Consider the following 13891-nt stretch of genomic DNA (forward strand, 5'->3'; position numbering starts at 1 on the left):
TAAATAAATAAATAAAATGTGAGGATGGATGTATCTCCATTATGCCCCATTTAAGCCCCTACACCTGAATAATGGGGCTGCAAACCTGATAGAGTGAATAGTACCAAACTGTTCCAAAAGTGCCATGTTCATCATGTGTCTGTTGTTACTGAGCTTATTTCTGTTGTGTACAAACAATTGAACTGGCAGGTTTAAATAATTCTCATGGGCAGGGTCATCAAGTCTTCATTTCTGAAAGTGATTCAAACTTTTGAATTAAGTACATCTGTTTTCAAGGCCTCACCTTTGAATTATTATTTTTTCTTTCTTGCTAGTTAATTACAAAGCCAGATTTTCCACCACCACCAATTCCTACATCTGTATCATCTTCCTCATTCCTTGTAAGTATCAAAAGGTCACTGATGGTTTTTAAAAATACCTAATATGAATCATGTCTTGAAATCCATGGAATCTTTTTCAGGTGCTCCCTAAGTTAACCTGATATGAAGCACATTTGTCCTGAGTATATCCGAGAAGTACTTTTTTCAAGAATTTTTACATTAGTAGTGAGGAAAACAAGGTCATATCTATTATGGGGCATTTACTTTCCTCAAATATTATTTGTGTTATATTTAATGATACAAATGAGAAGAATATGATAAATGGAAAATGAATGGGTTCATATTGGTTCAAGTAGGAGGATGATCCATTGACTAATAGGAATTTTAACTAGACCCTGAAAGTTGAATAGAGTTTAAATGTTTGATGAGGAGGTAAGGAATGATTTAAATAAGGGAATGGGTGTAAGATGAAAAATGTATAACATTTTTAATGACCTACCTATTTTTGTTCCTAATATAGCACAGAGACACAAAAGTACTTCCCTCTGCTGCTCTCAAGGACAAAGCAATGTCCATACCTAAGGTAAGAGATCCTGTCAAGCTATTATCATTTGTGCAGCATTCTTATTGTCAAGGAGAAAAGGCCTAACTGTGTCTTTCTAGAATAAGTTAACTAATAGTATTGCCTCTATGACTATGGGAGTGGATAGTAACACAATGCCTTCCTTGGCCAATAACCATCTTATTTTCTCAATAAGATGAAGGAGATTTTCCATAAAATAACCACCCAGTATCTCATAACTCTTCTAGTGACCTCACCACTATCTCCATATTATTTTGCTAATTAGTCTAACAAATATTGGGATCTGGTGTGGTGTTTAATATTACCTTCTATCCCTACTATCCCTTTTATCCCTTGTATGGATCTGTTCCTTTACTGTGAAATCTCAATTTATTAAAAAGAATTAACTTTATTTTTTTAATAATTTGATAGTTTAGAATATTTACATTTTTAGGGAAAGTTGATCATTTAAATTTTTTTCTTTTTATAGGACTCAAATCCAAAAGTCTGAAACAACAGTTATACAGGGATTGGTGCGTAAATGACCAACATGGATGGTTGGGCATACTGGATGAAAGAGAAATATACTTTCTATACATCCTGTTATTTGTTCTTGATACCCAGGGAGGTTACCATTTGTTGATTCATGGTATACTTTAAAGAGATTATATGAAATTTTTCAAGAGATGCATACCCTTGAGAATCTTTGCATGTATTTAAAATTTCCATTCTATATATTTGTGAGAAGGAAGGTAACTCTTTTTTTTATTATTTTTATATTCCCCATACAATTGCAACCCCCTGATTTTGACCCCAATCTCTCCTTTCCCCACTCCCCCAGAAGTGTGTCTCTTATTCATAGTTGTTTGTTGATTTTTATTTTTTTCTTTCTTATATTTATTCTTTTTCCTGGTCCCTCATTTAGGTTTTCTAGATTCCTGTTATGAGTGAGACTATCTGGTATTTTTATTTTTCTTTCTGACTTATTTCACTGAGCATGATCCCTTCCAGCTCCATCCATGTTGCTGCAAATTGCATGCGTTTATCTTTTTTGAATGCTGAGTAATATTCCATTGTGTATATGTATCACATTTTCTTGATCCAGTCATCTATTTTTGGGCACTTGGATTGTTTCCAAAGCTTAGCTATTGTAAATTGTGCTGCTATAAACATAGAGGTGCAGGTGCTCTTTAGAATTAATGTTTCTGTGTCCTTTGAATAAATACCTAGGAGTGGAATTGCTGGATCATATGGAAGCTCTATGTTTAGTAGGTCAAGAAATCTCCACACAGCTCTCCATAGTGGTTGGACCAGTTTGCACTTCCACCAACAGTGCAGGAGAGTTCCTTTTTCTCCACAACTTCGCCAACATTTGTTGTTGCTAGTTTTTTTAATATGTGCCATTCTCACTGGCGTGAGATGGTATCTCATTGTAGTTTTGATTTGCATTTCCCTGATTTCAAGTGACGTTGAACATTTTTTCATATGCCTGGTGGCCATTTGTATTTCCTCTTTGTAGAAGTTTCTTTTTAGCTCTTTTGCCCATTTTTTGACTGGATCATTTTCTTTGTTTTGTTGAGTCTCATCAGCTCTTTGTAGATTTTTGTGATCAGTCCTTTATCATTAGTGTTGGGTGCAAAAATGTTCTCCCAGTCGGTGGGGTTTCTCTTTGTTTTGGTTATTGTCTCTTTTGCTGTGCAGAAGCTCTTTAATTTGATGTAGTCCCAGCTGTTTATCTTTGCCTTCACCATCACTGCTTTGGGTGATGTGTCTGTAAAGATGTCTTTGAGGTGCATGTCATATAGTGTTTCGCCTATATTTCCTTCTATATATTTTATGGTTTCAGGTCTTATGTCTAGTTCTTTAATCCATTTTGAGTTGGTTTTGTGCATGGTGTGAGGTAGTGGTCAAGCTTCATTCTTTTGCATGTAGCAACCCAGTTTTCCCAGCACCATTTATTGAACAAATTTTTTTTTGCGCCAGTACATATTCTTTGCTCCTTTGTCAAAGATTATTGACCATAGATCTGTGGGTTTATTTCTGGGTTTTCTATTCGGTTCCATTGGTCCATGTGTCGGTTCTGGTTCCAAAACCATGCAGCTTTGATTATTATGGCTTTGTAGTATAGTTTGAAATTTGGGAGAGTGATGCCTCCATTCCCTTCGTTTTTTTTCAGGAGGGTTTTGGCTATTTGGGGTTTTTGGTGGCTCCATATGAATTTCATCAAATTTTTTTTCTATTTCTTTGAAAAATGACATTGAAATTTTAATTGGAATAGCATTGTATCTGTAAATTGCTTTTGGTAGGATGGCCATTTTGATAATGTTAATTCTTCCGATCCATGAGCGGAGGATGTCTTTCCATTTCTTTGTGTCTTCTTCTATTTCCTTTAACAGTGTTTTATAGTTTTCTTTGTATAGGTCCTTTCCTTCTTTTGTTAGGTTTATTCCCAAGTATTTGATTTTTTTTTGTTTCAGTAATAAAAGGAATGGTTTTCTTGATTTCTTCTACTTCAGATTTATTGTTTGTAGGAAGGCTACTGATTTTTGTACATTGATTTTGTATCCTGCCACTTTACTAATCTGAGAGAAGGAAGGTAACTCTTAAAAAAATTTTGTGAAACTTAAATCTCTCTAAGGTGATTTTTCTTAGCCATTTCTCCCCTCTCTCCATTTTTAAATTGTGATGTTGACAAATGCTTGTTTAAATATTGTAAACACCTTTATTTTCTTACTTGCTAGGGAATTATAATAATTCACTCTTTAATGAAAACTTAAAGAAAAAAAAGAAGATAAAAATCATAGGAAATTGGGAGGAGATGAAAAAGACTGTACAGTCATCATTTGATAACTAGCAATATCTTATAGCTTTAACCATAAATTTGTCGAATTAGAAATCTCAGTTAAGAAGAAAAGTAAGTAAACATTCTCTGATTTATATATTTTTCCTATATTATGTTCTGAAATCCTTGTTAACTGTATCATTCAGGCTTTCTAAAACTGAGTAAAACTTTCTAATACATAATCTTTCTATACACAGAAAATTTTAGTTAATTACATAACCCAGAGGTTATAAACTGGTGGCCTGCAGGAAATGTCTGGACTGCAGATGTATTTTACTTGGCCTGAATGATTTTGACCAAATAGTATTTTAATATGTTTTGAATTCATTGCCAATATTTAAAAATTGGGAGAGCTTGCATAAACATCCAGATTTCTGACTTAAAAGTAATCAGATGGTCCGTCAACACAGGAATCACATTGTCCATAGCAACCATCAATTCAGTTGACTAGAGGTAGAGTAAATATTGTCATTTGCCTACCAAATAATACCTCTCTCCTTTGCTTTCAGAACCCCAGTTTTGTTTAATTTTCCATATTTTAAAAAAGACAATCTTAATTCCATTATGTATAAATCCCCATCTCTGTAAATCATTATAACAATCTCGTTTCCCCTAACAGTGTTTGATTTGGAGATGAGTATATGCCACCCCCATCTTTTTTTTTTTTTTTTGCCAATGATACAAAGGAGGTATGTTGGGTAATTTCTAGGAAAGATTTCCTTGTCCCCTTTTCTGAATGTTGCCATCTGGATAACTTACGGGTATTGCTGCAGCTGTATTGCCATGATGAAAGCAAGACTGATGTAGGCGGAAGAGAAAAATGAAAGAATAAACCTGTTTGTTTTTTTTTTAAGACATTCTTAAACTGGTGGATTAATAACTGTTGGAGCTATACCATAACTTGTTAAGGCTTCAAGTTATATGACCAATAAAAATTCCTTAATGTTCATGCCATTTCCATTTGGATTTTCTCTTGCTTGTAACAGAATTAATCCTAACTAATAAAATAGCTGCTTGTGATATTAGGACACATACTTTCTACTAAGCAATGCAGCTGTAATTTTCTTATACTTAACCTGCTTCATCCCTCTCTGTCACTGGCCTGACCATTATAAGCAGTCATTCCCATGAAGGACTTTTCCTACAGAAGTTATATGCCTTTGCTGTGTGGGTTTCTAGATAAACTGATTCTGGCCCCCAAAGTGAATGACAATATCCAATAAACCCAGACTCCATCTATCACTCTCATTGAAGGAGTTTTTGTCTTTACATGGAAATTTGCTCTTGAATACATTAGAAAACATAGCTTAATCTCAGTGTGAGGTTTGAGAATATTCTTCCCTAACCCAGAAATGAATCTCTGTATCCTGTAAGGCTATACTCTACTGTGACAGACCTATGAATCCTTATTGGTTTTTGCTGTTTATTTGCTTGCTTGTTCATTTTAATTCTTCTGCCCATCTCATTTTTTTTAATATGGTGGAAGTATTTATCCTATGAATCCTCAACTAATTATCCATATGAACCAAGCTAGAAATAACCATGTGCTCCCAAGGAGTGGTGTCTGATCATTCTGGTGGGTTATGAAGTGATGCACTGTAGATCCCTAAATCAGATGCACTGTAGATCCTTTTTGAAAATAGATCACTGGAGGAAAGTGACAGGAAGAATATCCTTTAATCACAAGTCTTTGAATCTAACGTATACAAAATTTTGTGATAAGTTGAACTGTAGAGCAGTTTAGACCATTGAAAACAAAGACTTTGATTTCATCTTGTTTCCAACCTAGATCTACAACTTACTAACATTAAACATACTCCACTGATAACACTATCATGTCAGGTGTGTCACCAGTCTGTTTTAATCATTAATCATTTTTATCCTTTTATTTTAGTTAAAAAAAACAGTTTAAGTTATGGTCTTATCCAGGTATTGTTTGACTAGGACACCATAGTTTCTCCAAATACACCTTAGCACCTGACCACATTGCTACTTTTTTTTAAGTTTTGAAAATGCTTTTAAATTTATGAGAAATAATGAAGTATGCATGAAAAAGAAAGTTTTAGTTACGATCAGAATATAGAATGGATGGAGCTGTGTTGCTATTAAGTTGGTATTAATGACATCTTCCTGATGAGGAACTGAGGCTGCTCTCTGGCTAACAGGCTGCTGAGCCCCTCAGTCCAAGGTCTCTTAAGGAACTGAATTCTGTCAACAACTAATGAGCTTGGAAGCAGACCTCATTCCAGTTAAATATTAACTGCAGTCTTGTGTTTTTCAAGTCGCTGTAGTTTTGGTAAATTTGTTATGCAGCATAAATAACTGATATAATGGAGAGGAAGAGGTTAAATGTTTCAGATATTCCAGATATTTATTTATTTATTTTTAGAGAGTTCTTATTTTATCTATTTTTGAGAGGAAGAACTGGGGTGTAGGCCAGAGATGCAGGTGGTGGGAGGATTCACCAGAGACAGAGTGAGGAGCAGAACAGGCAGATCCACTGGAATCTACTGCTAAGGGGAGCAGTGGGTGAGACAGGTCTGCTTCGCCACAAGTGGGCCAGTTTGCTGGCTGGGAATCGAACCAAGGCCATCTGGGTGATAGCATTGAGACTCAAACCCTTGGCAACCAGGGAGGCCCCTATTCTGGATAGTTCTAGATAGAATTAACCACTAAATATATCAAGCCACCTGTAATATCAAGTATTTTTTTCCTTTCTTCACATTCTCTTTCATTTAGTCTTACCTCCATTTTGAAAGTACTAATTATCTTCTTAAAATCTCTGATATCTAATCTGCTCATATATCATGTTCTCTCTGACTTTTGTTTGCCTATGTCTTGGTATTTTTGAATAATTTTACCTTCCAAAATATTTATTTTATCTTCTTTGTTGTCAATCCTGGCTTTTACCATTTTTTTAAATTCTTTAATGATTTTTTATTAAGAAGTGACATTTATTGAGTACATGCTGTGTGCCTAGAACTGCATTATCCACTGATTTCCTGCATAGAGTCTTATACCACCTATGACTTTAAGTGTGTTTTAATCCCAAAATGGTTTTTTAAATTAGTGACAGAAAATACAAACATCTACTTTCCTAAAGAGCGTCATTGTAAGACAAATTAATATTTTTACATCAAAAAAAAAGAAAAGAAAACATACAGATAACAGAATTTAACAGGTATAAATAGAAAAGGGAAGAAAATAATGGGCTTTTACTAATTTTATGGCATTTTATAATCATTTCTCATATTTTTAAATATTTTCTTTCCTTTCTCACTTTAGTTTTGTAAAGGTCTGCAAATGAACTGTGTTTCTTTAGTTTCCAGAATTTAAAATTAAATTGATAAATTCTGACTAAACTTTGTTAGTGCTTCTCATTTTCTTTTAAAGAAGTGACAAGTATATTTTATTTATTTATTTATTTATTTATTTATTTATTTATCTTAAGATTTATTTATTTATTTATACAAGCACTGGGTACAGTCAGAAGCACGGGAGGGTGAGAGAATTCACCAGAGCCAGAGCAGGGAGCAGAACAGGCAGAAGGACCAAAGTACACTGCTGAGGGGAGCAGCGGGCGGCAGGAGAGGTCTGCGGGCCATGTGGGACCCTCGCCCAGCAGCCGGCCGGGGATCGAACCAACACTGCAGAGGCTGCTGGCAGCCTCGCAGCCTAGCACTCAACTGCTGCGCCACCAGGGAGGCCCTGGTAACTGTTTTTAAATGTATGTCTTTCCTCAGCGCTTGAGTCCTGTGCACCTGGTCCTGTACAGTCATGTCAGAGGGGTTCTATGCCGTCTTCCAGCTGGCTCACTCTTGTGTTTAAAAGTTTTACCTTGGCCTGTAATATCTTCACATTTTATATCTTTCATTCTACAATTTAGCCCTTAAGTTTAAGCTAAAGAACCCTGGTACACTAGCATTCTGAGAGGAATATGGCAAGAGATGGATCATGAGAAAATCTTCCATGTAATTCTGTGCCTAGAATAATTTTTCTTCCTGGCTAGAGTGATCCACCAGGGTCATATCAGAGGTGCACACCTGATTGAGGATACTGGATTCCCTTCATCAAAAAAAAAAAAAAAATCCTGATACATTGGGACCCTGACTCCAACAACAAAATCTACAACTGTCTCATAACATCTGCTCTTGAATTTGTCTCATCACTTCTATTGCTTTCTATCTTCTCTTACTAATGACAACTTTAGACACTACTTAGTACCAACCTTGCACAGTCGGCTGTACTGCACAACACTGATACAACATTACCACTACTATTATTATTATGTTAAGAAAGTAATATTATGTGGATACTAAATCCTAAGCACCAGAGTATTATAGCCTGCAATCCATTGTGAAGACTCTCCTTGTTAAAAAGTTAATTCTTTTCTCTATGATACCTTGTGTTGAGGTCCAGACTCATGTTTAATAGATATATTATTAAAAAAATTTTGTGTTAAGGACCTCCTCTGGTGGCACAGTGGTTGAGTGCTGGGCTGCGAAGCTGCCCGCAGCCTTTGCAGCACCAGTTCGATCCCTGGCTGCCAGCAAGGGTCCCATGTGGTGCGCAGACCTCTCCTGCCATCCACTGCTCCCCTCAGCAGTGTACTTCTGTCCTTCTGCCTGCTCTGCTCCCCTCTCTGGTTCTGGTGAATTCTCTCACCCTCCCTTGCTTCTGACTGTACCCAGTGCTCAGTATTGAGCACTTTGTGGTTCAGTCCCATAATCAAACAGAAAATGCATAGCCCATTTTTTAAATAGTTTTTATTTTCTCATGCAGTTTTAGGTTCATAGTAATTTTAGTGGCAGTTATGCCTGCCCTGATACAAACCCCCACACTCTCCCACTATCAACATCTCCCTCCTAGTGGTGCAATAATTATAAGTGATGAACCTATACAGATGCATCACTATCACCACAATTCCATAGTTTGCATTAGGGTTTACTCTTAATGTTGTATATTCTGTGAATTACACAACTGTGTAATGACACTTATCTACCACTAGAATCTCATTATTATAGTAGTAATTATAGAATTGTTTTCAATGCTCTAAAATTCCTCTTTACCTTGCAGATCCATCCCTCTCTCACTCCAACACCTGGAAGCCACTGATTATTTTACTCTTTCCATGGTTTTCTCTTTTCTAGAACGACTAGCATACAGTTGCAATCATACAATATGACTGATATCACTTAATAGCAGGTTGGTTTGTATTACTTTAAAATTTGCATTTAAGTTTACTCCATGTCTTTAAATGGCTTGATAGATCATTGCTTTTCAGGAATAACTAAGATTCCATTTTCTGGATATTCCATACTTTATCAACTCATTTGTCTAATGTGACATCTTGACTGCCTCCACATTTTGGTAATTATGAACAAAGCTGCAGTAAACACTTGTGTGCAGAATTTTGTATGACATACTAAATCATTTATTTGGGTAAATATCAGTAAGATCCATAGTTGCATCTTGTTGTAAAAGCATGCTCTGCCAAACTTTGTTGAACATTTTTTTCTTTTTTCAAAAAGATTTGTTTTATTTATGCATACGAGAGTTGGGGTGTAGGCCAGAGGTGCAGGGTGTGAGAGGATTGACCAGAGATGGAGTGGGGAGCAGAACAGACAGATATACTGAAATACACTGCTGAGGGGAGCAGCTGGTAAGACAGGAGAGGTCTGCTGCGCCATGTGGGTCAGCTCCCTGGCCAGGGGTCGAACTCATGCTGCAATGGCTGCCTGTAGCTTCACAGTGCTGAGACTTAACCCCTTGCTCCACCAGGGAGGCCCATTGAGCATTTTTCGTGTGCCATTGGTCAGACAAAGCATTGTGAACTAATCCAGGCATCTTTTATGTTGTTTCCACGAAAGATAATGTCACATTAGAAATTATATCTGAGTCCTCTAATTTCTCTTCAGTTAATGGATTTCCAAGCACTAATGCATATGACCTCAGATTACCCCTACATTAGTAATTTATGGAATTTTTGTGTACAAAGGTCTCACTGCCAAAGATACATGAACTGCGTCTAGACTTCTGCTTTCTTCAGAAAACACAAAATAGAGAAGCAATGTCTTAAGAAAGAAAGCTAGGCTGATATAACTAGGTTTTGTTTCTTTTTTTTACTAAACATTTACTAAGCATTTGGAAGGTCCCACTCAACTTAATGATCTATTTTTAAATAAATTTACTGAGGAAACATGTATATCTCAGTTTTATTTTAAAAAATACAGTGATTTCAAACAGATTGTTCATGTGGCACATCTATATTTTTCTTTAGTCCTAGAAGAATTAAAAAAGCTGGAATTATTCCCCAGAGAATGTAGGAAAATAAGTAGATTCGTTTTCTTAGATGTATATCTATGACTTTGACAGGAGGCTGCTTAGCACATCTGAGTGTAGAGGAGGTATAGAAAGTATTATTGGGTTTCTCTAGCTGCTTCCCAACTTCTCCTTGAACACGCAGCATGTGCTGTCTCTATACCTGCAGCAACAGGGATTAATCCTGGCAAACTCAGGAATGAAATCAGGCTAATAGCAAAGCCCTGAGCAGTGTGAACCACAGGAAGTGAGACTAACCAAAGTGTGACTATCATTTCTCACCCTGTGCCTTCAAAACCCACAAGGGAAGTAGCATCTAAGGAATTTATCTTGCTAATGCTATTTCACTGAGGGTAGAAGTTGAAACTCTGCCAAGAGAGTTGCCTATGGGTGGGGAGTTATTGACTGGATTTTTGATTTCTGAGGTTCTCCACCTTGAGAGGAGTCATCAACTCCCAATCCCTAAGTTTTTCCAATTGATGATTTTTGGGGTATACCCTTCTCCATATGCATTGCTTAATAAAATGTGTAACTATCCCATGCAAAAGTAAAATTGCTAACCAAAAAGCAACACATTAAGGAATACAAACCTTCCCACATAAAAGTGCATGTAATTATAGATTGTAAGAGACCATATTCTGAATATGTAGAAAAAACGTTACAAAAGCAATCAAGGAAAATTGCCAGGCATAAAATGTTAATAGTTAAAATGCAGAATGAAATACTAGAATGAACAGTATACCAGGAGAAGGACATAAATACATAAAACTATCAATAACGGTTCTGTTCCAGCCAAATGTTACAGAAATGCTTGTGGCTCCATTTCTCCTATACCAGCAGAGGCTGATTGGAGAGTCTACATTTCCACCTGATTTATATGTTCATCTGTCCCAAAGTCCCCTCATCTCTTCACTGGAGTGGTTTCAGACAAGTTTGAATAGGAGCTTGGGTATTCATTCTCAGTAGTCAGTGATAAGCATGACCAGGTTAGTGTAAATGAAGTAAAACCTTGACTTTGACTCACAACTGGTAATAGTGAGGTACACCTCCACCCCTACTCACTGATGGGCTTATCAGAGGAGGCTTAGTAGAAAGTCAAGACTTTCACTATTTTCCAAGCATATCAAAGCCATTCTCCCTAAGTTAAGTATCAACAGAGGCAACATGGGAGTAGTAGGAAGATGTCCCTACCTTTCCAGAAAGGAAAATGTCCGCAGAGACCTAGTGGGTAGTCAGAACCTCAAGTCTGACCCATTATGATTGAGGAACTCTTTCCAACCTGGTAATTGAGTGAAGAATGTGGACTTTTACCTCTGCTAAGTCAATCTAAAAAAGCTTCTGTATAGTGAGAAAGGTTGTCACTAAAACAAAGGGACACCTTACAGAATGGGAGAAAATTGCAGCCATGCATCTGATGGGACTGATATCAAAGATTTACAAAGATTTCAAGCAACTCAACAAAAAGAAAATAACCCAGTTTTTAAAAAAATGGACAGAACAGCTAAATAGGCACTTCTCCAAAGAAGACATGCAGATGGTCAACAGGTATGTGAAAAAAATGTTCATCTTACTTATTGTCAGGGAAAGGCAAATCAAAACCACAATGAGGTACTACTTCACACCTGTGAGAATAGCTCATATCAAAAAAGACCAGAACCAAGAAGTGGATGTGGAAAAAACTGAACCCTCTTACACATTTCTACCGCAATGTAGACTGGCCCAAACCTTATGGAAAGCAGCATGGATCTTTCTCAAGAGATTAAAAATGCATCTGCCATCAGAACCACTAATTCCACTCCTAGGAGAGGAAAGATGAGCACAAAATTCAAGATAATAAAGAAGGGAAGAAATACCAATGTCTCAATTAGTTGGTAACTGGTTATATGGAGGTTCTCGTCAAGTTCTATAGCTTTTCTTTTGGATGGCAGTTTCTCAGATACTTACAAATTAATGAAAATGTATAATTAATAAATGAAATGTTAACTTATTTAAAATTTGTATATTAACTTGCACATGTACGTATTCAGAAAAGAACACAAAATTTATAATGACACAGTTCAATGAATTTTCACAAGTTATATATCCTATGTAACTACCACTTTAATCAAGAAATATAATATTTGGGCTTCCCTGGTGGCACAAGGGGTTAAGCACCACACTATGAAGCAATCTGCAGCCTCTGCAGCATGAGTTCCATCCCCAGCTGGCCAGGGAAAAACCCACATGGTGTGACAGACCTCTCCTGACTTGCCCACTGTTCCCCTCAGCAGTGTATTTCAGTTAGTTTGTTCTGTTCTCCACTCTGTCTCTGGTGAATCCTCTCATCTCTGGCCTGTACCTCACATCTCTGGCCTGTACCCCAGCTCTTGTATGCATAAATAATAAATCTTTAAAAAAAAAAGAAATATAGTATTTGTAGCACTCTGGATGTCAGTCCAATCTCAATGCAGTCACTGTTACCTCCTTTTCAAGAAACTACTACATGATATCTAAAATCATAGCTGAGTTTTTCCAGTTTGGGAATGTATTTCTGTCAAATCATAGAACTTTTCGTCTTTCAAAACATGCATATAATATTTATTCATGATTTTGCACATAGCAAATGGTACACTTCCATTGGTGTGTAGTATTTCACTGTGTGGATATAGTAAAGTGTATCTTTCATTTTGGCAGCCATTTAAGTCCATGATAGATCATAATAAATCTGAAGTTGAAATGATGAGAAGCTAGTCTTCAGTCTGTAAGTTGTGTTTTACCTTACTTACTTGAGTGCAGTCTTTCGTAGTTTCAATTCATCCTTTTTTATTAGACTTCCCTCCATCTTATGTCGTGCTTAATTCTAGTTTTTGTTTTCAAAACACTGTGAGATTGCTGAGAGATATGCTTAGCTTATAAACATTTTAGTTGGAGCCTAATTGCCAATTTATGTGGGAGGGAATGTTGAAGGAAATGTCAAGCTCCCCTCTGGTATTTCTCACTGGGGTCTTGGACTTAGATTTTCTGGGATCTTGGACTTAGATCTTCTGTGATGAGGGCTAAATAAGAAAATGAAGGGGAAAGTCTTTATATATTAAAGATCTATTAAAATTTTTATTCATTTTGCTCTTCTATTTTCATTTCTAATTAGACAATATTTAAACATCCGCCCAAATCATGAAATATATTTTATTATGAAACATTCCAGAGTGTTAAGCTGCAAATTTTATGGGAACAAAATTCTCTGTGGTCAGGATGTTGGTCTTTATTTCTTAGTATTAAGATCATAAATCAAGTCCTATGTTTAGCCAGTCCTTGGATACTGTATTCAAAAAAGGTTGATGTATACGCCTTTTCTCATTCCCTCCAGATGCATCAAGTAAATAATGTCCTCACTGTTATTTCCCCAGTTTTAATTTATAGGCTGATATTCAACAATACAATAAACAGCACAAGTGTCCCACCCTGGTAATTCAGTTTACAAACTTTTTTGGTGTACATGTTCAATGAATGTTTTGGAACATCTACTTTCTTTAAGTTACTGTGCTCCTGAAAGGTATAGCAGAAGATAGAGCTCCTTCCTTTAAGATGTTGAATAAACTGAAATCCCTATCAATAGACACATTAAAAAATGTCAGCTGTACAATTCACATATTGTAAGCTGAATCTTAGAACTCGTTCTATATTATGTGTCTCCCTCATTTGCTACCTCCAATCAATTAGCAAGTCTAATGATTTTATGAATTAATTCTCAGAATGTGTACCTTCTTAAATGCCTTTAGAATTAACATATATCTGAATAGACAATTCACCAAAGAAGATATCCAAATGCCAATATATCATGAAAAAATATTATCACTTTTAACAAGG

General features: G+C 36.1%; 1 protein-coding gene across 1 annotated transcript in view; it reads left to right on the forward strand.

Moving 5' to 3' along the window:
• The window catches only part of ADAM28 (ADAM metallopeptidase domain 28), a gene marked incomplete at both ends in the record, with an annotated part of 98656 nt that extends 97263 nt beyond the window's left edge, over nucleotides 1-1393 (forward strand). The window contains one exon of the mRNA XM_084245570.1: nucleotides 1373-1393. Coding sequence (XP_084101696.1) covers nucleotides 1373-1393 — 21 coding nt within the window. The remainder of the gene's footprint in view (nucleotides 1-1372) is intronic.
• Nucleotides 1394-13891: the final 12498 nt, after the last annotated feature.

Source organism: Talpa europaea, assembly GCF_964194135.1.
Source record: "Talpa europaea genome assembly, chromosome: 10".
In the NCBI taxonomy this organism is placed as follows: domain Eukaryota; kingdom Metazoa; phylum Chordata; class Mammalia; order Eulipotyphla; family Talpidae; genus Talpa; species Talpa europaea.